This window comes from Saimiri boliviensis, chromosome 21 (assembly GCF_048565385.1).
Source record: "Saimiri boliviensis isolate mSaiBol1 chromosome 21, mSaiBol1.pri, whole genome shotgun sequence".
NCBI classification, from domain to species: Eukaryota; Metazoa; Chordata; class Mammalia; order Primates; family Cebidae; genus Saimiri; species Saimiri boliviensis.
Window position 1 is genome coordinate 28,376,775 of NC_133469.1, and position 25,814 is coordinate 28,402,588.

Genomic DNA, 25,814 nt, shown 5'->3' on the forward strand with positions numbered 1-25,814 from the left:
CTATTATTCCGTTGTGATCTCAAGATAATTTCTCCTGATGGGAGTTGCAGCATCTCAGTCTTTGCAGGCTTTTTCAATAGCGAGAATAAACCTGTCAGTTACGGAACTCCCATGCAAGCCAGGTACCATGCCAGGCAACTTCACGTTTTGTTTTTCGTTCTTCATTCATAGGCTTCTGTGAGATGTCAAGTGTGTTTCTGCTTTACAGATGAGGAGGCTCTGCCTCTGGGAAATAAGCCTCCTTTTAAGGTCCTATCTGTAGCTAAGGGTTCAGACTCCATGCAAATCTGCATTGGTCCAAATCCATTCCAGGGTTTTTTCAATACACTCTGGAATGAATGGAAACATTCCAGGATGTTTTCAATACACTCTGGAATGAATGGAAATACAGTCATGTGTGGCTTAACAATGGGGATACATTCTGAGAAATGAGTCGTTAGGCAATTTCTTCATTGTGGGAACATCACAGAGTGTACTCACACAAACACAGATGGAATAGCCCACCCCACACCTGGGTTAGAAGGAAGAGCCTATGGCTCCTAGGCTATAAACCTGTACAGCACATGACTGTACTGAAGACTGTAGGCATTTGTAACACAATGGTAAGGATCTGAGTATTTAAACATAGAAAAAATAGAGTAGAAACATGATATTATAATGTTATGGGATCACTGCTGTACATGCATCTATTATTGACCAAAACATCATTGTGTGCTGCATGACTATGCGTCACATATTTGTTACACATAGGTCTTTATGGTCCTGAATCTGAGGAACTGTTCTTCAGCATCAAGAACTTCATCCTTCTAGACCAGCAGTTCTCAAAGTATGGGTCCCGGACCAGCAGTATCAGCATCACTGAGAGCTGGCTAGAAGCACATTCTCAGGCTCCACCCCAGACCTCATAAATCAGAAACTCAGCGGGGTGCAGGGCTGGCCATCTGTATAACAAGTCCTCTAGGTGATTCCAATGCACTCTCAAGTCTGAGAACCACTGATCTAAGTAATGACTCAGTTATGTCATAAATAGGAAAATCAGTGCCTGTGGTCCTTGCAGCTCTTGCAGAAGAAGAAAGAAAGCAGTCCTTACACACAATAATAAAACACAGTTATTATTAATAGTTGGTATTCACTAAGAAACTGTCAAGAGCAAATCAAGGTCTATGTGTCCTTTTGGAGGCCAGGCTGGGGGATAGACTGAGACCTTGAAGGGCAGGTGTACCATCTTATGCATTGCAGGATTGGCACGTAATAGCTGAGAAGGCTGTGAAGCTCAGAGGAAAAGAGAATTGGCTGACCCAGTCCACACCCAGGCTCCACCACTTCCTAACTGTATGAATCCTCAGTGAGTGGTTTAACTTCTCTGAGCCTCTGTTATCTCATCTGTAAAATGGAGCCATTACTTTCTACCTCCCAAGATGGCTGTGGGGATCCATAAAGTGTCATTTGACAGACGATGGCTGTCACTACTTGCCAATACATTTATCAGTGGGGCAAGAGGCTTATATCAAACAGGATAAGATTTTAATGTTTAAAGAATTAAACTCCTCTAATCTGTAAAGCGACTAAGAGGAGAGGAGCTAATTCCTTGTCAGTACCAGATATGGGAGCTGTTGCTGTATCAGATTTTACCACTTTTAGAGTAGAAACAGTTTGCATTGCCGAGGCTCCTGCGGATTCCTTAAAGGTGGGGCTCTGAGGATGTTACACTCTGTTTGCGTCCGATAAGCTGCTGGACCCATGAAAAACAAATAATTTAGATTTTTCTTCGTGATTTTTCAGCCTCTGGTGCCTTATTGAGGCTTGCGCTGCGGGCCACGGCATTTGTGGAGAAGGTGTGATTCCACATGCAGTCGGCCTTCTGGTCGGCAATATGCTCTTAAAAGGCCAAAAAAAAAGAGAGAGAGAGAGAGAAAGAGAGAGAGAGAGAGATTGAGATAAGATTCTGCACAGGCTTATTACCATGCTGTGTATGGTTGTTTCCAATTATCTTTTTAATGAGAGCTTCATAATCAATAATGGTGTTGGCAGCACCGACATCCATTGTAATCTAGGAACTGGTGCTGTCCTCACTTTGATCATTGATTTTTTTTTTTTTTATGGCAGCTTTTGGGACTCACTAGCTTGTGAAATTAATACAGTCATGATTGAGGCAATCTGATAGGTAATGAGCCAATCGTGTCTTTATTTCAATGAGACTAATGGTCTTGTTGTCCCTGTCTGATAGGAGGTGTTCTTCAGAGCCAAGGAGGGTCAGGAAAAGAGTTAGTACCGACTGGGTGTCCTAATTTTTATTTTCCCACTGAGAAAAGGTGTAGCGCAGGATGGTCGGAGATGAGTGGTCTCCATTACGAAAAATAGGTTTAGGGTAATGGAGAATTGATCGGGACCCTTTGTTCCACCTGGAATCCAATTGCAATTGAACCTCATATTTCAAGTGCTTGTATCATCATGAATGAGAAAAGGAAGGTTTGTGTGGACAGACATTTGAGCATGGGTGCAGGAAATAAGCCTGAGGTTCTGGGCTTGGGTCTCAGCTTGGCTGGCAACTGATTATGTAAATTTGAGTCGGTTTCGTAACCTACCTGAGCCCATAGATTCCTCATAGGGCCATTCTGAGTATTAAAAAGATACCTAGGAGACAGCTCTTTGGGAAATGTAGATGCTGTACAAATGTTAATTCTATTCAGTGATAATTGTAGTCTTCTCTGAAGTCAGATAAAGGGAAATAAATCACTTGCTAGTAGAGGATTGTGGGCAAATGCTTTTTTTTTTTTTTTAAGCCTTAGTTGCTTCCTCCATAAGATAAGAGAATCATAATAACTACCATATAGGAGTAGGCATGTAAAGCACTTTCCCTGCATGTCAAATGTCATGTCAAATATTGGTCTGTATTAATTGATAATGTTATCAATTAATATAGAATTATCCAGCCGGGCATAGTGGCTCACGCCTGTAATCTCAGCACTTTGGGAGGCCAAGGCTGGTGGTTCACCTGAGGTCAGGAGTTTGAGACTAGCCTGGCCAACAGGGTGAAACCCATCTCTCCTAAAAATAAAAATTAGCCAGGTATGGTGGCACACACCTGTAGTCCCAGCTATTCAGGAGGCTGAGGCAGGAGAATAGCTTGAATCTGGGAGGTGGAGGTTGCAGTGAGCTGTAATTGTGCCACTGCACTCCAGACTGGGTGACAGAGTAAGACTCTGTCTCAAAAAAAACACAAAAAAACAAAAAACAAAATCTGTTTAACCCCCTTTGGGATTATAACCCACATGTGACAAAGAAACACATGAGACTCTTTTTAGAAATAAGCAGCTTAAGGGCATCAGAAAAGTGACTCCTTCCCTTGCCACTGACTCCAATCCCACCATAAGAGCATTTTTCATTTGCCTCTGGGAAGGTAAGAAAACAGCCACAGCAAACCAGAGCTACCCTTCTGCATCTGCAGGAGCAAGCCTGGCCCAGAAGCTTTAGGTTCTTGCAGAAAAGCATTTAACTCAAACCTGCAGGACTCTCTGCCTTAATATTTCGCTGACAGTCAATCCTGGGGTCCCCGCTTCCTCATTCCTGTTCCCTGCAGTCTATTAGAAGGTGGCTCTGTGGGGTGCCAGGGAGGCATTGATCAGAGTGCTTCAGAGGCCATCATCCATTATTGATGAGTTGCGGCCTGGAAATCATGTACCGAGAGCTGTTTTCTGCTAGATACGTCGGCACCTCTGCGGGTGGCACCAGCCCAGCCCTATCCTCTCCAGACCTAGAGGGCTGCCATCCCTTCCCTCACTGTCTCTGCCCCTCCTTACAAGGCTGGACTGAGATGTTTCCAAGCCACTGCTTCGTTCAAATTGCTGGCGGGGCTTATCAAAATATTCACATTCCCAGGCCTGGCCCTAAACCGGCAATCCGACCTTTCCTAGGGCCTGGGAATCTTCATGTACTATACTTTCCAGGTGATGATCATCCCCAGAGCAGTTCAGGCAAGTCCGTCCTAGCAGTGGTTCTCAGAGGAGCGTGCAGAGGAATCCCCTGGGGCTTGTGTGAACGTGCAGGTTCTGATTCAGCAGGTCTGGAATGCGGACTACAAGATTTTGCATTTCCAGCAGGCACCCAGGTGGCACCCATGCTGCTGGTGGGTGGACCACACTGAGTATCCAGGGTCTAGAGAAAGGGGGAGAGGAGCCATCAGCAGACAAAATGCTTTGATAATTTAGACCCCCCATCCCCCACCCACTTAAAGAGCAGCTGCCAACAAATGTTGCAGCTGGATGCAGGAGACGTGGGGTCTGAGTCGTAAGCACCGACAGCCGTCTTCGGCAGGAGACTCACCTGAGACCTTCCCTCTCGTCAGGTTTTCCTCAAGGCAGGTGTGATCTCTAGGCTTGAGAAGCAGCGAGAGAAGCTCGTCTCTCAGAGCATCGTGCTCTTCCAGGCGGCTTGCAAGGGTTTCCTGTCTCGCCAGGAATTCAAGAAGCTGAAGGTACGGCATGCTGTTCCTAGGCAGGGTCTGATCCAACGGGTCTGGGGTGGGCCTACGGTCTGGCTGTCCCTCAGGACGATGCTGGTGCAGCTGGTCCAAGGACCTGATTTGAACAGTGAGACTTTAAGTGAGGCTTTGAAAGATGTTCTGTTTCTGGGACGTTGACATGAAATTATCCAGGAGGTCAGCCTTGCTGTAGGTAACCATGTGGTTGTCCAGGCCCTCCTGGGCCGATTCACCGTTTCAACCTGTCTTGTTTCTGGAGGAATTCACTTTCACAGGTCAGCAGACAGGGCATGATCAGGGCCCAACCGCTGAGGTTTTGGGGACCAAAGGCCAAGTTGAGCTGGAAGCACTGACCCATCTAGGGTCACTATCTTCAGAGATCTCTGGAGACCCAATTTCCACTCTGTAGCTGCACAACAGAGAGCAAACCGCGTGGCTCTGGAAACAAATACGTGTTCAAATTCCACCTCTACCTCTTACTACCGGGGTGAAGGTGAGATAAAATGATGTGCACTTAATACCGTACATGGCACATAGTAATCGCTCGATAAACTCTAGCTGCTATTACCTTAGAATTGTAGTCTTAATTACTACTGCTGGAATGGAGTCTTATATGTGCCTTCAGTTTATGTGAAGTTATAAACGGAAGTATATGTACTTGGCAAAAAGAAAAAAGATGAGACCATAATAATGAAAATATTGGGGGCAACCCCACAGGCCTTCTGAACTAAGCAACTCATACCTTGGAATGTTATAGAATAGAGTTTCAGAGCCTGGGCTCTGCAGCCAGACTGCAAGGGTTCAAACCTGCTCAAGCACTGAGAAGCTGGGTGACACTGGGCATGTGTCTTTACCTCTCTGAACCTTGCTTTCCCCATCTGTAAATAACGTAAAATAATACCGTCTTCCTAGGACTATAGTAAGGACCTAGCTGAGGTATGTGAGATAGTCAGGGCAATGCCTGGCACTTAGGAAGCTCAATGTCTGCTGCACAAGAATCAGCTACTGTGATAGTGATGCGGGAAAAACATCTCTTGGCCCGTCTGCCAGTCAGTGCTGCTCTGGTTTCCCCCAGTGATGAGAATGAACTGGGTCAGTGCTTCTCGAAGTGCGGTCCCAGACCAGCTGCATCAGCATCACCTGGGGATTTGTTAGAAATGCACATTTCCAGGCTCCGTCCTGGAATGGCTGAATCAGGACCTTTGTGGGTGAAGTCAGGCCATCTGGGATGTAAAATTCAAGTTTAACATTCACGCACATTCAAGTTTGAGAAGCAGGGAATGACTGTTTAAATACACTGAAAATTCCCTCCCTTCAATGTCAGCTAATAACATAATCGTGGACGTTGTTATTTGTGGGCAATTTTAGAGATTTTTCAGCGACAGTTATTGCCTGGCATGTTGACCTTTAAACCTAATCCCCATAAAAGATGTGACCTATTGTATAGTTTCTTCTACTCTTTCTCCTATCACCATTATTATTTGGCCATTCAAGACTAAATTATGGCATAATGTTGGATGCAGGGAGCCTGACATATCAAAAGGACTACAAGAAAGGAAGCATGTGTGTGTGTGTGTGTGTGTGTGTGTGTGTGTGTGTGTGTGTGCATGTGTGTGTGTGTGTTTTAGGGTATCCAGTCCCTTCCACCAGGAAATAAACCCACTTCCTCCAGCCCCTTTGCTCCCCTGTGCTTCCTCTCCTTCCTCTGTTCTCACCCGGGTTGGGAAGGACCCTCCAGCCTTTGCTCTCCTCCCCTGCAGATTCGCCGACTGGCTGCACAGTGCATCCAGAAGAATGTGGCCGTGTTCCTGGCAGTCAAGGACTGGCCATGGTGGCAGCTCCTTGGATCTCTCCGGCCCCTGCTTAGTGCCACCATCGGAAATGAGCAGCTCCGAGCCAAGGAGGTCAGTCTATGCGGCAGGCAGAGTTCTGGGTAGCTACTCCCCATGCCCCCATCCTCTTGCCTGCATTGAGGACCCTGTGTCCCTGTTCCGGAACATTCTTGATCTAAGAGTGCTCAGCCCGACAGCCTTGAGGCCCCTCCCAAATATCCCTCTGCCTTCATCAACACAGACAATCCTCCTTCCCAAACCCAGCTCCTCTCTAGGCTGTGGGTAGTTAGAGATGCGATTACCATCCTGGGGGTTTATGAACACTTGGTAATTAACCCAGAGAAGCTCAATGGGCAGTCTTTGAGTCTTTTATTTTTTTATTGTACTTTAGGTTCTGGGGTCCATGTGCAGACCTGCAGGATTGTTGCATAGGTACATACATGACAACGTGGTTTGCTGCCTCCATCCCCCCCCCACATCACCTATATCTGGCATTTGAACAATGAGAACATGTGGACCCAGACAGGAGAGTCCTTTATTTATTTTTATTTCTCAGACAACACTCTTTCTATCATTCTTGCCTGTTGTCACCTATCTTTTATAACTGTTTCGATTGGTTTCTGGTTTATGCTTTTTGTTATTATTTTGCAAAAATTGGTAAATACACACACACACATTTAGTTCTTATCTTTCTTACATAAAAAAGTATCATCTTATATATGCTCTTCTTCGGCTCGTATTTTTCGCTGAAAACGCATTCTGAAAATCTTGGCGTTTCCGTTTTTGTGCAGTTCTCCCTTGCTCTCTTTTCATGGCTGCATAGCGCTCCTCAGTGTGTTCGTTCCACCAGCCCGCTGTGGGTGCGCAGTGAAGCAGCTTCTGAATGGTGCTGAGCCACAGGCAGAAAGGCAATCCATGGGGGATGAAGTGCTGAGCACAGTCCACACCAGGCATACTCAGTCTCAGGCAAAGCAATGGTCTCATTCTGATGATTTGCATATAGCCCCTAGGCTGGGCTGGGCTGGACCAGACCTGCATTAACCAGAGACATTGAAATTTGGAAGCGGTGAAACAAAAAGTCTCTTGTTGGAACCCAGCACATGGGTATCTTCACAGATGCTGGCTGAATTACTTACTCCATTCCCCAAACACTTTTTTTTTTTTTTAAAAGAAAAACAACCTTTCATCTTTAATTTACAAAGAGTAATTGTACATAGTTATGGGGTACAATGTGATGTTTTGATGTATGTTTACAATACAAAATGATTAAGCAACGCTGATTAACAAATCCATCACTTCATTTATCATTTTTGTATGTGTGTATGTGTGTGGTGAAAACACTTAAAACCCACTTTTTTTTTTTTTTTTTTTTTTTGAGACAGAGTCTTACTCTGTCTCCCAGGCTGGAGTGCAGTGGTGAGATCTCTGCTGACTGCAACCTCCGCCTCCTGGGTTCAAACGACTCTCCTGCCTCATCCTTCTGAGTAGCTGGGACTACCGGTGTGTCCCACCACACCCAGCTAATTTTTTGTATTTTCAGTAGAGACCATGTTATCCAGGATGGTCTCAATCTCCTGATCTTATAATCTGCCCGCCTCGGCCTCCCAGAATGCTGGGATTACAGGTGTGGGCCATCACACTGGACCAAAATCTACTATTTAAAAGCAATTTTGAAATTTGCAGTGCATTACTATTTCTTAGAGTCACCATTCTGTGCAATCAATAGCTAAGGTGTATTCCTTCTTACTGAAACTCAGTGCCCTTTGCTCACTTGTAACACAGGTGGGACTTAATCTCTGGTCTGGAATGGTTTCATTAAGGTGTTTGTTTCTGTAGGAGGAGCTTACAACGCTCAGACAGAAGCTAGAAAAATCAGAGAAGCTGCGGAATGAACTCCGGCAGAACACAGATGTGCTAGAAAGCAAGGTATTCCCGTCCTTCCTCTTGGGTCCTTGTTGGGGCTCTTCGTGCATGTGAGATCTGTTTAAGAGGGAGAACAATGGTATGCCCAAAAGTGTGTTAATTGCTTTACAAACACCTCAGAATGACCTGTAAGGCCCATGCTGTTATTAAACCCATTTTACAGTGGAGGAAATTGAGGCCCTGGGATATCAAGTATCTTCCTGGAGGTTGCACAACCAGGAAGTGTAACTGAGATTCAAACCCATATCACCTTGTTCCAAAGGGAAGAATTTCGTAAATAATTGACAAAAGCACAAATCCTAGGGAAAAAGGATAAAATGGACTATATTAAAATAATGAACTTTTGTTTATCAGAGCATAAAATGAAGATACATTACTTACTTAGAGCAGAAATTTGCAAAATGGAAAAGAGTAACCAGAATACATAAAGAGCTTCCTTAAATCAATTGAAAGAAGGCAAACACTCCAATAAGAATGGAAAAAAAAAATATGGGCCAGTAATACGAATGGGCAGTTCCCCAGGAAGGGGATCTTGTTTCAAGAGTTCAAGTGTTCAGGAATTCAAATGGCCAATAAACTCATGAAAAGACACGCAACCTAATTAGCAATTAGGAAGTGCAAATTAACACCTTAATAGGTACTGTTTCACACATCAGATTGGAAAAATGGAAGAGTGTTACGTAGGCAAGTGTTGGCAAGGATGCGTAGCAGTGAGAATTCTTATTTACTGCTTGTGGGATCGTCAATGGATCTCATCACTTTTAAGCGATTTGGCATTATCTATGAAAGTCGAACCTGTCCATGCCCTGTGGCTGGCAGTTCCACCTCTAGGTATTTATGCTCGAGAATTGTATCCAGGAATATATGAAAATACAAGAAGTTGATAGCAACAGTGTTTGTCATGTTGAAGGAATGTAAACACGGGAAAGTTAACACTCAAATGGGAGCTTATTAATAGAATAGGTGAATATGTTTTGTGATATTAAAAACTGGAGGTCCCAAGAGTGAAAATGAATGAAGAGACAGGCAAAACGGTGGCTCGCTGGCCAAATTCGGTGCACCATCCGCTTTTTGTAAAGTTTTATTGGAACACAGCCACGCTCACTCCTTGTGTAGTCTGTGGCTCCTTTTATGCTACAGTGGCGGGGCTGAGTAGCTATAACCGGAAACTACTCTCTGGATCTTTACAGAAAACGTTTCCTGATCCTTAAACTAGAAATGTGTATCAACGTGGGTTGCCCTCACAAACATAGTGCCACAGGAAAATGATTCAGTTATAGAAGAATACACACGTGCCTGACGTCTCGTTCATGTCTTGCGAGAGCGAGCTGCCTGCCCTCTCTTGCTAGCAGCCACAATGAGTAGAACAGAAGAAGTGGAAAATTGGAGAGCCGTGGGCTGGTTGGGAATATCAGGGACTTCCCTGTAGAAATTCCTTCCCACTGAGCTGACATCTGAGGCAGTCATTAATCACGAACTGTCAGGCCGGACTTGCCATGCACTGGTTGCTGGGGAGAAGGGCAGGGATGAGCGTCTTCAGCCTCCAGAGCTGCCGTTCAGGGGACGCTTGGAGAAGGATGGGCAGAGCTCAGGCTCCTGCAACCCAAACCAAGCCAATGAGTGCCAACCCCTACAGAAGATTCTGCTCAGCCTCTTTAACTCTTTGCTTGTATCGTGGTTACAACACAATGTACGGGGCCTTGAAAAATTAAGATAAATCTAAAAGTGAGGAAATCCAGAGCAAAGGCAAATAAAGGTTGATGAGCATATGAAGCCAGGGGAAGAGGTAGAGAATGGAAATCTACCTTTGGCCTCGGATGCCCTCTCACTTCATAGCCTTCACATGTTCACTCTGCCTGGAGCACACTCTTCATCCTCTTCACCTGGTTAATACCTTTTCATCCCCTGTCACTCATTCCAGGTAGCACTTCCTCTAAGAAGCCCTGTTGGACATTCTAAGGGAGGGTTAGGGCCCTACTCTGTGCTACCACTAGCTCTGTTGTTTCCCTTCATGGGATTAATTGACTGTTTCCTAATAATCTCCTGTGTCTGTGTCCCAGCTAGACCGAAACCCTAAAACAGGGATCAGTGATCTCTGTTTTCATGCCTGTTCGTCAAACAATCCCAATCCCTGGCACAGGATAGATAAAGAATGGGCAAATACAGCTATTAAAGTTGGACTGAAAAATCTAACATTGAGCTTCCTAGCAGCCAAAGCTAAGAGGGAAATAAGGTATTTCATAGACATGTTACATGTAAATTGAAAGAAAAAAAAAAAAAAAGAAACAGCTGTTGCCTGAGATAAGAGTAACTTTTCTGGGTATTGAGGTGTTAGGGAAATTTATGCTGTGGACTCTCATAAAAGGGGCATTAAGGGATTTAGCAAAGTATGACTTCAGCAATATTCACACAGTAATTGAGAGGGGTTTGGGTAGGAGCGTTTTTGGTAGCGTCATCTTGAACCGCAAACCAAGGACGTGATGTCAGTTCTGTCAAAAATGAATCAACTGAAATCAAAGCAGGGCTTTATCCAGGAAGCACATTTGATGACGAGTATTATGATGACTTTCTCTTCCTCGAATCTTTCTCTCCCTTCCCACTTCATCTTCCCCAACTTCCGCTGCTACTACTGGTTTATGTTGGTCGCTTTTACATTTTAAAATTTTCTTAATAGTTTTAGAGGGTACAATTGCAGTTTTTCCAGCATGGATGTATCACATAGTGATGAATTCTGGGCTTTCAGTGCAACTGTTACCCAAATAGTGTACCATCTATTCATGAGGTCCTTACTCTTTTTAAATTAATTAATAATTAATTTTAACTTTTATTTTTTGAGACAGAATCTCACTCTGTTGCCCAGGCTGGAATGCAGTGAAGTAAACTCGGCTCACTGCGGCCTCAACCTCCTGGGCTAGAGCAGACCTCCTACTTCAGCCTCCTATGTAGCCAGGACCACAGGTGTGCACCACCATGCCTGGCTAATTTTTTCCATTTTGGTAGAGACAGGGGTCTCGCTTTCGTTGCCCAGGCTGGTCTCCAACTCCCGGGCTCAAGTGATCCTCCTGCCTTGGCCTTCCGGAGTGCTGGTGTGAGCCACCACACCAGGCCTGTAATTACACTTTCAAAAGCATCCTAAGGCTGGGCGTGGTGGCTTACGCCTGTAATCCCAACACTTTGGGAGATGGAGTCAGGAGTTTGAGACCAGCCTGACCAACATGGAGGAAACCCCGCCTCTACTAAAAATACAAAATTAGCCGGGTGTGGTGGCACATGCCTGGAATCCCAGCTGCTCGGGAGGCTGAGGCACTTGAACTCGGGAGGCAGAGGTTGTGAGCCGAGATCGAGCCAGTGCACTTCAGCCTGGGCAACAAGAGTGAAAAAACTCTGTTTAAAAAAAAAAAAAATCATCCTAGTCACCTGGGGAGCTGTTAGCTCTGTATCTTCCCCAGTCCATCTCCTGAGGGTCTGACCCAAGAGGGGGTTCTTGTTATGGTGGGGTGGGGAGCCCTCCAGCCCTTAGGGGATCCTGATTTGGGGGGTTAGGTTGCTTTAGAGCAGTGGTTCTCATACTGGGGAGTGTGTCAGAATGTCCAGGGAGACTTCTCAGAATACAGATCGCTGGACTCCAGCCTTAGAGATTCTGAATCAGCAGGCTTGATGTGGCCTTGGGAAGGCTGCGTTTCTAGCAAGTTCTCCAGTGATGCTAAAGGTGCCTGTCCTGGGACCCCACTTTGAGACACATTAGGCCAGAGAACAGCTAGAAGATATCCTCTTCCACGTGCATCTGCTTTCTTAGAAGGAAATTTCCATTAGCAGACAGGGATCAGACGCCTTTCCAGGGCCACATCATGAAGACACCCCTGCTGGCATTCATAGCCTCTGCACCCTACCCCTTTGTCTCTGGACGGGGAGAAACAGTGAATAGAAACATTGCGAAAACATGTTGTGTCTCGTCGGCGAAAACTCCATTTGACTAGGCTTATTAAAAAGACAACATTACTGCAAAATGATTTAAGTGCTTCATTTGTGAAGGAGCAGAAGAGGAGATGAGGAGCTTTTAAGAAGCTGGCTATAAATACTCTTCAAGCATGCAAAATCTGCCCTGATACAAACGGGTTTTTTAATTTTTTATTTTCACAAGAAAGCAGAGGTGGCCTTCTTGTTGGAAGCACCTGTAAGATTTTGGGAACATATGGGATATATAATGAGATGGGATGTTTTTTTTTTTTTCATTATTACACTTTAAGTTCTGGGGTACATGTGCAGATCCTGCAGGGTCTTTACATAGGTATGCACGTGCCGTGGTGGTTTGCTGCATCCATGGCCCTGTCATTTACGTGAGATATTTCTCCTAATGCTATCCCTCCCCACTGCCCTCACCCCCTGATATTCCTCCCTTAGCCCCCTCCCTCAAGGCCCCAGTGTGCAATGTTCCCCTCCCTGTGTCCATGTGTTCTCATTGTTCAACTCCCACTTATAAGTGAGAACATGAGGTGTTTGGTCTTCTGTTCTTGTATCAGTTTGCTGAGAATGATGGTTTCCAGTTTCATCCATGTCCCTACAAAGGACATGAACTCATCCTTTTTCATGGCTACATAGTATTCCTTGGTGTATATGTGCCACATTTTCTTTACCCAGTGTATCATTGATGGGCATTTGGATTGGTTCCAAGTCTTTGCTATTGTGAACAGTGCTGCAGTAAACATACGTGTGCATGTGTCTTTATAATGGAATGATTTATAACCCTTTGGGTATATACTCAGTAATGGGGTTGCTGGGTCAAATGACGTTTCTGTTTCTAGATCCGTATTCCTCTCTATGGAGTAGCAGGTTCTGGATTTCCCCCCAGGACCTTATTTGTGGCAAAAGACAGGCCCATGAACTCCTGATTTCTGGCCTCATTAACCTGAGAAGTTTCGCTTTTGGTAAGAAATTGTGGAGAGAATCTACCGACGGGGACTGGAGATGCGTGTGGGTCGGAAAGTGTATTTGCGAAGCGCAGAGGGAGTTTGGTTGTAGGTCGTGAGTGTGGCCTCTGGCTTGTCTCTCGCAGGGGTAGGACAGTGGCTTGCTGGGATCATGTGGTCACTGGTGACTGAGCCCAGACCACATCCCAGGTCTCCCGGCTCCTCACTTCGTGGTCCTGCTGCCGCATCATGCTTCTGTGGGGAACTGGACTGGCAGCTCCTTAATGCCTAGGGGAATTAGGCAGCCTCGTTTCTTATCTGTCTTGGAATATTAGGATCTGTTAGAGTCTTCACTGCTGGGAGATGCTCGGAAGGGTCTCCTGGTGGACAGTGGCAGAGGCATGGTGGTCACATTCACAGATGGTCCTGGTGGCCTTTCTGCTAAAGAACAGCTGGCGTGTTCTTTCTGACTGTGTGCCTCAGTTTGCCCATTCAGAGCCGAGTCTATAATCTCTTCTCTACCTGCCTGGTAACACAGATGAATGATCTGGGCACTGTACAAGGTAAGGAATGAATACAGAGACCCCACCTTGTATGTCCGGTTTGGAGGGGCAGAGGGTGCAGCAGGCTTGAGTTCCAGACAGCTGACTTTGTGCTCTTATTGCTACAAGATTGTGGGCAGATTCTTCAACTCTCTTAGCCTTTGTTTCAGTGAAATGGCGAAGGTAATCATTGCTTCATTGTGATTAGCCTGTGGGGAGAAGGTGTATATAGAACCGTTATAACACTGCCTGCTACCTGGCAATCTACATCACCACTGCTACAATAAATATATTTTTAAAAGTGTTCACCCTCCCCCCGGTAGAGTGAATTCCTCAAAGATAATGACACATCTAGACAGTTTTATACCCCTCTGTGTCTAGCACAAAGCATTCAATGCAAATTCAGCGAATGAATGGAGTCATACTGAATTTAATTAGAAAAGTTACATTTAGTGAGTGATGTTCTGTGCCAGCTGCTGTGCTAAGTCCTTTACCCGCATTATCTAATTTTACCTTGAACTCAAACTGTGAGGAAGGTGTTAGTATCTCTATCTTATCAGTGAGGCAAGGAAGCCCAGACAGCTGAAATGATTTGTCCTACGTCACACAGCTGGTGAACGGCAGAACTGGGACTTGAACCCAGGGCTGGCCAACTCCAGACAGACTGTGATAGGGGAGAAGCATCTACCCAGGTGGGAAATGGGGTCAGGGAGGGCTTCACAGGGGAGGAGTCTTGAAGGACAAGCAGGAGCTGACCGGGTGACAAGGTGAGGGGACATTTCAGGTACAGGGTACAGCAAGAGCAGAGCCAGAGAGCAGAACCTGGGCTGGCAGGTGCAGTTCTCATAGTGTGTGGAGCAGCTTGTGTGTGGGTGACCAGAAGGGTTGCTTATGGGGTATGGATGAGGCATGACGCCGACTGGATCGCAGGGGGTCAGGAGGATCGCTTTAGAGGTTTGGACTTCATCCTGAGGGGGAGGGCAGGACCAAAGGACATTTTCAAGAAGGGGTATGTGAGTGTCATGATCTTCGGATTATTTCCTCTTTCTGCTGAAGCACTTGGGGGGCCCTAGTGGTCCTTGAAGCCCCTTCTAAAGGCCCTGAAATGCCATAACTGTCCCTTCTTTCTAGAGGGACCCCCGAGGCCAGTGGGTGGTGTGTCACCCTCATCTGCCCAGCTTAGAGGCATGACCTTTCTCCTGGCGTTCTTACAGGACTGATCCATTCCCACGGACATGCCAGAGCCTATAGAGCCTTCACATGTGTGAATCGCTGTCATGCTCTTGTTGGTTCAGTCAACCCATATTCAGCGACTCCTCAAGAGTCAGTTTGGCAGAGCGGTTAAGTAGCCACTGCCTGGTTTGTGTCCTTGGGAGAGGGTTTGCACCTTGGTGCCTCAGTTTCCCCTTATGGCACCTGGCGACGACATCAGTATCAACTTCTCAGTGTTGTGAGCCGTCCATGGGTAAAGCTGTACATGTGGTAAGCACCATCTGCAGTGGTGATGGTTATTATATATTACCACTACTTAGTAGCGAGTAGTGGGCCCAGCTGGGATTCACAGCAGAGGGCTGGCACTCGTGCCCAGCAAGCATCTCTGAGGAACCCAGCAGCCTGCCACTAAGCCGGAGATTTGTTCTGAATTTCCCCTGCCGACTGAGGCGGCTCTGGGGGCAGTACCATGAGACTGAAGTCACGGCTTAATCTCTTCGACAAACATCACACGAGCCAGCCGGTGCTGCAGCTGGGCTGGCCCTTTACTGCTTCGTTTTGCCTTTTCATCTTTCAGGTTGCAGAGCATGGGAATGGGGATTTCCTTTCCACTGGGCATCCACACAGGCTCTCTTTGGCCGAAGTGCCCAGCAAGGGTGGTTGAGTTCCAGATTTTACTTGGTCTTTGATCTGTACCCACTGGCTACTTAATCTCAGCTCTCTGGGGTCCTGCTGACTGATTTGTTCTGGTGGATAATTGCTTTGCTAACCTCCAGAAACCAGAGGGGTGGGGGAGGTCTAAGAAAGGTCATAGTGGGGTGGGCATAAGCCAGGCAGCCTGAGCTGGACTACCTCTGCTACTTATCAGCTATGATTCTAAGCACATCCTTCCCTTTTCAATTCCTCAGTTTCCCGTTCGAGTGAAAAGGGAATAATAAAAATACCCTCCTCATAAGGTATTTGAAGGGCTGAAAGATGACTTAGTGTACTTGGTATATCCTCAGCACTTCAAGATAGGATAGGTATATCATCAGCATTTCAAGAGTGTGAGCTGTTTCTCACTCAAGGGGTTGTAACGAACAGATCCTTTCTGTGCAGACTGCAAAGTCCAGGAGAGCAAAAAGTTGCTATTTACTGCTGTCTGCAGGGCAGACGGTTTTGGGGCTTGAGAGTCCATGAATCTAAGAGCTGAGGACAGGGTTAAGCTAGGACCCATGTGTACCCCTGTGGTTTGCCTGTCTCTCTGACTGGCCAGTGGGGTCCTTCAGAACAGGACCTGGCACACGGTAGGTGCTCACATAGTGCTGATTGGATCCATGAATAACGGGCAACAGTGACAGTCCCAGGGACCCCATGTGTGTTCAGCATGTAACATCCATCAAATCCCAGTTACCCATTGCTCCCCAAACTGCAAATGAGGCCAGTGCATAGGATCTATATATATATTTTTGTTCCACTCCATACTAAATATACAACAAATTTATTAATTTCTGTCCCCTTCCCTCTAGCAGGCCCTTGGAGTCATTGTCCCTCAACAGAAATAATATTTCTGCCAGTTTGGCCAAGTGGTAGATCTGGGGAGGTTTTCAAGATAATTTCTAGTTAATTGCTTCTTGAGTAATCTGCAAGGATTCTTCTGGGTTTGCAAACGAGGCTCCCCACTTCATTAAACAGGTTTTCAATTTGCAGTCCACTGACAGCTGTGAGTATGGTGCTCGCTTCTCACCTCCATCCAAAGCCCCCGCACCCCATGGTGTGGGAAGGAATAGGGATTTGTGGGGACAGGAGAAGGTCAGAGGCCACTTGTCTCTGTGAAAAGCATGTGTCATTCCCCCCAGTTTGAAAAGACTAATTGTGCTTTGGGCTCGAGACTTTGGGTTCTGTGAAATTCAAAATTAATGCATCATATTAATTCTGTGCTCCCCTTGCTGAGGCCGATGAGCACAAATTAAATTTCACACTAATTGGCTAAGGTAGAGAGAATACAATCCTGCTGCTTGGAATTAATGCTAATTTCAAGGATGGTGGTTAGAGGTGTGACCTAGATTGCCCCGCCCTGTGTCGTGTGGCCAGTGCAAATCAGCGCTCTTGCAGCAAGAATGATTTTGCAAATCTTAAGCAAATCTAACCTCTCCAAATCCAAGTATGAGGCCAAAATTAGGAGGAGACTCTGGCAGTTTCTATGGCAGTAATTCTTAAATTTTTTTGTGCATAAAAATCACCCCAGAGCAGGTTGAAATGTAGATTCCTGAATTATGCTTTAGAGATCCTGGTTTGGAAATCTGACAGTCCTAGAATTTGCATTTGATTTTATGTTTTAAGAGACAGGGTCTCACTCTGTCACCCAGGCTGGAATGCATTGGTGTGATCATAGCTTACTGCAGACTAGCACTCCTGGGATCAAGTGATCCTCCTGCCTCAGCTTCCAGAGTAGCTGGGACTATAGGCACGCAGCATCTCGGCTGGCTAATTTTTAAAACCTTTTTCTGTAGAGCCAGGGTCTTGCTATGTTGCCCAGGCTGGTCTTCAACTCCTGGCCTCAGGCGATCCTCCTATGTCAGCCTCCCAAAGCACTGGGATTACAAGCATGAGCCACCATGCTCTGGCCTAGAATTTGCATTTTAACAAGCATCCAAGTTCATTGCAAGGTACTTGCCCAGTGCCTAGTGTAAGGAACAGCAGGAGAAAGCTCCTTACTGAGGACAACCAGGAGCATCCCTGAAGAGCCCCTCATTCATTAACTGGTGGTCCTGATTTGGATTGTACAGGTGTGAGTTCAAATTTGAGTTCTGCCACTTACATGTGAGGTGGCCTTGCAATGCACCTCCCAAGCCTTCTTTCTCCTCTGTGTCTACTGAAATGTGTATTTTGGTCTCAGCAGTCGGTGATGTGGTCAATAGGGTGGGAAGCAGATGGGCTGGAGAAGTGAAACAGATAGGGAGCATGGAATGCACAGAGCAGCTTCAGATTTTGTATTGTTTTCACTCTTTTTGAAAGATGTTTTGTTTTCTGGTTACAAAAGCAGTTAGAAAGATCAGCAGTACAGAAATGCATCACAAGAAAATCGGAGTTCCCTGTGAACCCATCCTTCTAGGGAAAAAAAAAAATCCCAATAAACAGTTTGGGAGTGCTTCGTTCTGTGCAAACAAAAACGGGATTACACCAAACATTCTATTCTGCTAATTTGCCTTTTCCCTTCTTTGGCAATATATCTTGGGGATATATATATATTCTTTAATGTCAGAGCATAGATCTCCCTCTTCCTTCTTCACGGGACGGCTGAATAAATTTTGACCCTGCCTGAGCTAACGGTACCAAGAGAGGATAGCTCAGAAGGGCAGCTACCTTGCTCATCGTAAGAACCTTTTACCTTCTCAGTAAAAATAATGCACTGTTGCCCCTAAATGTCAGTCACAATGCAGAGGGTCCAGTGAAAGAGTGAAGCTTTCTAATATCTTCACATGCAAAATTTACAGCAAGAGGACATGTGACCACACCTAATCCAACGCATGTTACAGCTCAGGCGACCAAGGCTCCAGAGCAGAAGGGATTGTCCAAGGTGTTTGTTGTTGAGGCTGGACTCAAACCTTGTACCCTACCTCTTTATATTTTTCAATTCCTCTGCCTCCCTTAAGAAGTAGCCTCAGAGGTCGGGAAAAGTGGCTTATGCCTGTAATTCCAGCACTTTGGGAGGCTGAGTCAGGCAGATCACGAGGTCAGGAGATTGAGACCAACCTGGCTAACATGGTGAAACCCCCGTCTCTACTAAAAATACAAAAAATTAGCCAGGTGTGGTGCATGTGCCTAGTCCTAGCTATTCGAGAGGCTGAGGCAGGAAAATTGCTTGAACCTGGGTGGCAGCGGTTACAGTGAGCTGAGATCACACACCATTGCACTCCAGCCTGGGCAACAGAGCGAGACTCACTCTGTTTCAAAACAAAACAAAACAAAAGAAAGAAAGAAAGAAAAAAAGAAAGAAAGAAAAGAAAAAAGAAAAGAAAAAAAAGAGGTAGCCTCAGTTTTAAGAGCTACCCGTCTCCTACATGGGGTCATTTTTCTGCCTCTTAGTCACAAATACCCCACTAATAGATTTCTCCCCTTACATACTCTGCCATATCCTTAAACCCTGAGTGCTTCATTTTGGAACAATAATACCACAGAAGCCCGCTCACTTGGCATTGGTGGCTGGTCAGTTAACTAGAAAAAAAAAAAGGCAGTGTAGGTGGAAATTCATTAAAAAATTTCTATTTTAAAATTAATTACACGTATAATTTAAATCCCTTCATTTCTGAGGTAGGACCACATCCATTTTTCTTTCTTTCTTAAACCACACTCCTAATACACAACCATGTGATTTCCGATTTTGGCTTCTTTAAAACAGAGCAAATGGCAAAGCAATTTGAATGCAGAAGCCTAATTTTTTACTTCCAGTTTCTTTTTAGTTGTTGCAATTATGCCTGTTTGGCAGCATTTTAAGAAGCAACTTACCTTTATTAATTCCTTCTAAGGCATTCAACCTAGTTTTCATGGAAACTGTGTCCAGCCATACTTTATAAGTTTATATAGTAGCTAACTGAATAGATAGCTATGGTAAAAATGCAATAGGCAAAAACAGTTTGGGAGAACACGCACCGAAACTGGATGTGCATGCCTGTCACCTGCTAGAGGCAGATGGACCACGGGGCATTGTAGAGAGCTGGTCTGACGGAGAGCATTCTGGTGCAGTGAGTATCCATCAGCGTGTCTTACTGAGGGACAGTGCTGGTACAACCTATGAGATGATTTGCTAAAACCTGGTTTAGGAAGAGATTCCAGGCTGGGCACAGTGGCTCATGCCTGTAATCCCAGCACTTTGGGAGGCTGTGGTGGGTGGATCATGAGGTCAGGAGATCAAAATCATCCTGGCTAACACATTGAAGTCCCGTCTCTACTAAAAATACAAAAAAATTAGCCAGGTGTGGTGGTACATGCTGGTATTCTCAGCTACTCAGGAGGCTGAGGCAGGAGAATCACTTGAACCCAGGAGGTGGAGGTTGCAGTGAACTGAGATCATGCCACTGTATTCGACCTGGGTGACAGAACAAGACTCTGTCTCAAAAAAAAAAAAAAAAAAAAAAAAAAAAAAGATTCCACTAAAATGGCCTTTTTTTTTTTTTTTTTTTTTTGAGACGGAGTTTCACTCTTGTTGCCCAGGCTGGAGTGCAATGGCACGATCTCGACTCACCGCAACCTCCGCCTCCTGGGTTCAGGCAATTCTCCTGTCTCAGCCTCCTGAGTAGCTGGGATTACAGGCATGTACCACCATGCCCAGCTAAATTTTTGTATTTTTAGTAGAGACGGGGTTTCACCTTGTTGACCAAGGTTGGTCTCGATCTCTTGACCTTGTGATCCACCTGCCTCGGCCTCCCAAAGTGCTGGGATTACAGGCTTGAGCCACCGCGCCCGGCCTTAAAATGGCCATTTTTTAAATTGAGCACTCACTGCGTGCCAGGCACAGTGCTGAGCTTTCAATGGATTCTCTCCTTGAATCCTCAAAACAGCGATGTATGTTGTTTTACCAGCTTTCAGGCTGAGAAAACTGAGCACCAGCAAGGCATCCTTGGTGTAAAACCACACAGCTAGTGAGTGTTGGACCAAGAATTCTACCACAACATGACCAGTAAAACTCTGAAGTCCATGCTCTTAACCACTTGGTTATACTCAAGGGTTGCTTCCCCATGATAGCTAGTGATCAGTCTAAAGTTGGTCCTGTGCATGGGGAGAAAAGGGTTGGTGGCTCCACTGAGCGACCCTCGACCGCCCCATTCCCCATCCCAGATTGCTGACTTGACCACTGAGCTCGCTGATGAGCGCTTCAAAGGTGATGTGGCCTGCCAGGTGCTGGAGAGTGAGCGGGCGGAGCGGCTACAGACCTTCCGGGAGGTTCAGGAGCTCAAGGTGAGTGGTCAGGGATGGCCAGGGCTGGCTGAACACGGTGGCCATGAATGGTTGGGTCTGCCCCCCGACGTTCTCATTGGGGATCAGTAAGCTTATGCAAGATGCACAGGTTGACTGACTGCTGGCCTCAAGGTCCTGGGGGATGCTTAGGTCTCCTAAGGCTTAGCCTTGGAAGTGTTGTGGGTGGGTGTCTAGTCCCTGGCTAGAGAGGCAAATAGGAGAGGATTGGCAGAAGGTGGACAGTCTTTGGGCTTGGAGGTGATTTGGGTGAGAAGTGTGCAGAAGGTGCTATCCATGGTCCTGGAGTCTGCATGGGTCAGGGCTGTGCAGAGCGTGGCCAATACGAGCCTTGGAGGCACCATGGGTAAGACGACTAGCCCAGGTCTGTCCAGCGCTAGTCTGGACCTTGAGCCCTTTCTTTTAGAGCAAGTATGAACAAGCTCAGAAAAATCTGGGAGACGTGAATAAACAGTTGGAAGAAGCCCAGCAGAAAATTCAAGTGAATGACTTGGAAAGGAATCCCGCTGGAGGAGGTAAGAAGCCTGGGACCCTTGGGGCTGGTTGCTGATAGACAAAGTTGTCTTTTCCGTGTCTTCAATATGTCATAGATGGAGCACTTATTGGGTGCTAGACATTGCATGAGGGGCTGTGACTGTGGCAGTGCAAACAGGTACAGCGTTACCCTCTTGGAGCTTACAGTCTAATGGAATAAGCAGACATGAAACAGTCAATCCAACAGTATCCTAGATAGCAAATTATCCATGTGATATGTGCTGTTTAGTTTTAATGCAAAGAGTGATTTTGAAATAGTGGCTTTTTGGGCAAGGTGCTTTTATGTTTTGTTTTGAAAGGGAGTCTCACTCTGTCGCCAGGCTGGAGTGCAGTGGCGTGATCTCATCTTACCACAACCTCCACCTCTTGGGGTTCAAGCGCTACTCCTGCCTCAGCCTCCTGAGTAGCTGGAACTATGCCTGGATAATTTTTTGTATTTTTATTAGAGATAGAGTTTCACTGTGCTAGCCAGGATGGTCTCAATCTCCTGACCTCATGATCTGCCCTCCTTGGCCTCCCAAAGTGCTGGCATTACAGGTGTGAGCCATGGCACCCAGCCACTTTTATGTTTATTGAATATTTCAAAAATAAAATTTGAGAGGCCTGGCATGGTGGGTCACACCTGTAATCCTAGCACTTTGGGAAACCGAAGTGGGAGGATTGCTTGAGCTCAGGAGTTCAAGACCAGCCTGGGCAACATAGTGAGACCCCATTTCTACAAAAAAATTTTAAAAATTAGCCAGGTGTAGTGGCATGTGCCTGTAGTCCCAGCTACTCAGGAGGCTGTGGTGGGAGGATCAAGTAAACCTGGGAGGCCTAGCTGCATTTTAGCTTGGGCGACAGAGCAAGACTCTGTCTCAAAAAAGTAAAAATAAAAATAAAACATACATTTTGAGGAAGGCAGTCTAGTGGTTGAAAGTTGGAACCTATGAAGTTGTATTTCTGAATTTGAATTTTGGGCCAAAGAAATTGCTGTACCTCAGTTTCTTCCTCTTTCAAATGGAGATCGTCTTGGATAATTGATAGAAAATGTTTAGCCACGTGCGTGGCGTAGAGTGATGAATAGCTAATAGCTGCTTTACCGTTATTGTTATGAGGAATAATGAGATCACAGCCTTCCTTATAGCAACCTGTGGAACAAACTACTGCTCTTCCCATTTCAGAGAGAGTAAAGCTGTGTCAGGCACTCGACAGTTACTGAATGGCAGGGAGGTGAGCCGGCTCTTGCTTTTAGCCAGTGATACTGTACATGCGTTCAGTAGTGAGGAGTTTCTGGGGGATGTCCTTCTTATACAGTTCCCTGGAGACTTTATGATCAGATAGCATGGGTGACATCTTTGCCAGCTTCTCAGTGTGCATCTTACTCTCCCAGCCTAATGGAGTTGGGTGAGAAGGCTATCCAGTGGGTCAGTTTCTATAAAATGTCAGCATTATTCCCTCCGTCCCTGTGTCCAGAGAATTTGTGCCCCTGAAGTGTCAGGGACACTCAGAGGAATGGAGGTCAGGGGTCTTTGGAGGAGAGACAATGTGTGTTTGTTTTCTGTTCCATTCTTGTTCTTCCATCATGGCTCCCCTTGTGGCAGGCATTTACCAAGGAGGTTAATACAGACTTTGAGACTCTCTTATAAGGGAGACCCAACAAGGTAGGGTACACGTAGGGAGAGGGGAACGTGTTGGTATAGAATCAGTAGTGTGGGACAGTCCTTGGCCTTGGAGGTTATTTATTTATTTATTTATTTTTGAGACAGAGTCTCGCTCTGTCACTCAGGCTAGAGTGCAGTGGCCTGATCTCGGCTCACTGCAACCTCCGCCTCCCAGGTTCAAGCGATTCTCCTGTCTCAGCCTCCCAAGTAGCTGGGATTACAGACATGTGCCACCATGCCTGGCTAACTTTTGTATTTTTAGTAGAGACGGGGTTTCACCTTGTTGGTCAGGCTGGTCATGAACTCCTGACTTCAGATGATCCACCCGCCTCAGCCTCCCAAAGTGCTGGAATTACAGGCATGAGCCATTGCGCTCAGTGTTGGAGGTGATTTCTATAAACCCCCAGAGGGGCGCCAGTGTCAGTTCCATCTGCGTGAGATTCACATCTAAATAATGTTTCCCAGTTCGTTTTCCTTTGGTAAGATCGGGGTGTTAATGAGAGGGGGCCATGTGCTCAGCTCGTCGGCACATTAGTCACAATGCTATAGAGGCTCTCAGCTCTGGATGCTCATTCCAAGAAACCAGCCCACAAATATTTTGTTTTTTATTATGAAAGTAATACATACTCATTATGGAAAATTTCTAAGATATTGAAAATTTGAAAGAAGCAGTAAAACATTTTAATCACACCATTGCAGTGGTACCACAACTACCTCATTGGTTCAAGATGAAGTATGAATTATTTAAAAAATATGTTTTTTCTTTATGCATGGCTAAATATTTAAAGAGAACCTTTTATGATATGCATTCAGCACCGAGCTGGACACTGTGGGAGTTACAGAGGATTTTTAAGATGCTCCTCTCAAGATAGTTGCAATATAAATGGGGAGATCAGGTAAACTCAGGAAAAAAAGGCGATTGGATAGTGAAAGGCTGAAATTATACACATTGATTAGGGTGGCACCCATGGGCAGGGAAGAGATGAGCCTTGAAGGAGAACAGTTCCCCCTCTTGTTCATGTTGCCCACTCATGCCACTTGCTCTGTAGCACATCGTGGCACAGGGCACATGGGCAGCTGCCGAAATGCTTTCTGTTGCTGCTTCTTACTTTTGTAAGCCATGCTGCTTGTGATTGTGAGGCTTTGTTTTTTGGAAAGATAGTGTGCTTTTCCTAACATGATATTTTTACCTTGGTGGAAACTTGAACAAGTTTTAACTCTTTATTATTATACCATCCTTCATTGGTTAATGATATAGAAATCTCTATTGAGATCACCTCTTTCAAGAACTTAATCCTACCATCCATCCATCCATCTACCTTCCCATCCATCCATTTGTCCATCCACCCATCCATCCATCCACCCATCCACCCATCCATCCATTTATCCATCCATCCACCCATCCATCCATCCATCCATCCACCATTCATCCATTTATCCATCTGCACTACCATTTATTTATCTATCAATCCGTACATTCATCTACCCATGCACCCACTTATCTGTCCATACTAATATCCATCCATCCATTATTTTGCCTACCCAATTGAATATTTATCCATTAATCTTCCACCTTATCATCTATTCAAACATCCTAACCATTCAACTATCCATCTTTCCAGTGAAAGTTATCGAGCATTTTTTTATTTTTATTTTTTTGAGACAGAGTCTTGCTCCAGGCTGGAGTGCAGTGGTGCAATCTCAGCTCACGGCCATCTATGCCTCCTGGGTTTAAGCAATTCTGCCTGAGCCTCCCGTGTAGCTGGGACTATAGGTGCACACCACCACACCCAGCTAATTTTTTAAATTTTTAGTAGAGACGGGATTTCACCATGTTGGCCAGGATGGTCTCGATCTCTTGACCTCATGATCTGCCCGCCTTGGCCTCCCAAAGTGCTTGGATTATAGCCATGAGCCACCGTACCCGGCCTTGAGCATTTACTGTATGCTAGGCATTACAGTGTATTCTGGAAATACAATGATGAACAAAACAAATTTGTCTTATGAATTTGAGTTCTTTTCTGGATTTCTATAAGCCTCTTTATGAAAGCCGTGATCATACTACTTTATGTGTTACTTTATAGTAAACCAGTATGAAAAAGAACTAGTATGAGAAAGAATCATCTCTGGGTGAATCACCTCTGGGTGATTCAGGCAAGTAAACAAAGAGCTGAAAATTAAGTTTCAGCTTTCTTTTTATTTGTCTCCCTTGCTAGATTATTCTGGAAGGTGGGTAGATATGGCTTGTTATTCATTTCATTATCCCTTGCATCTTGTACAAAGTAGTGTGCTCAATGAGTGTGTGAATGGATGGATGGAAGGATGGATGGATGGATGGATGGATGATAAATGAATAAGTAGATGTTCTCTATCTTCAGTCATCCACTTGTGGAAAGTTTTCCACAGCTCCATTAACTTAATGGGCATGATTCTATTATTCAGATAGTCAAAAAATAAGACATCTTAGCCTAAAATAATTAATTCTAATGTGTCAAACAGTTTTAATCAAACAGGCAATATTTTTTTCAAGATGTTTACCACATCAAGGGATTTGGTGTTCATGTTATCTTTAGAGACATCTTCTGACCAGTTTAGTAGAGCCTTGAATTATTGCTAATTTATTTATTTGTTAATTCAACCAACAGCCAATGATTGCATACTCTGTGCCACCCCATAAGGTTGGCCAGGAGGATGACTCTTTTTACTTGATTATTATATTAGGTTCATTAAGAAATTCATGAGCTTATATCAACATGTGTGGGAATCTACTTATAGGGAACTCTTCC

At 45.3% G+C, this 25,814-nt stretch overlaps 1 protein-coding gene across 3 annotated transcripts in view; it reads left to right on the plus strand.

The window, feature by feature from the left end:
- The window catches only part of MYO18B (myosin XVIIIB), a 286,207-nt gene that overhangs the window by 125,503 nt on the left and 134,890 nt on the right, over positions 1-25,814 (plus strand). For all 3 annotated transcript variants that reach the window (XM_074390993.1, XM_074390995.1, XM_074390994.1), the window contains exons 23-27: positions 4,346-4,474; positions 6,241-6,384; positions 8,149-8,238; positions 20,714-20,833; positions 21,258-21,366. In XM_074390993.1, the coding sequence (XP_074247094.1) occupies positions 4,346-4,474; positions 6,241-6,384; positions 8,149-8,238; positions 20,714-20,833; positions 21,258-21,366 (592 nt within the window). The remainder of the gene's footprint in view (positions 1-4,345; positions 4,475-6,240; positions 6,385-8,148; positions 8,239-20,713; positions 20,834-21,257; positions 21,367-25,814) is intronic.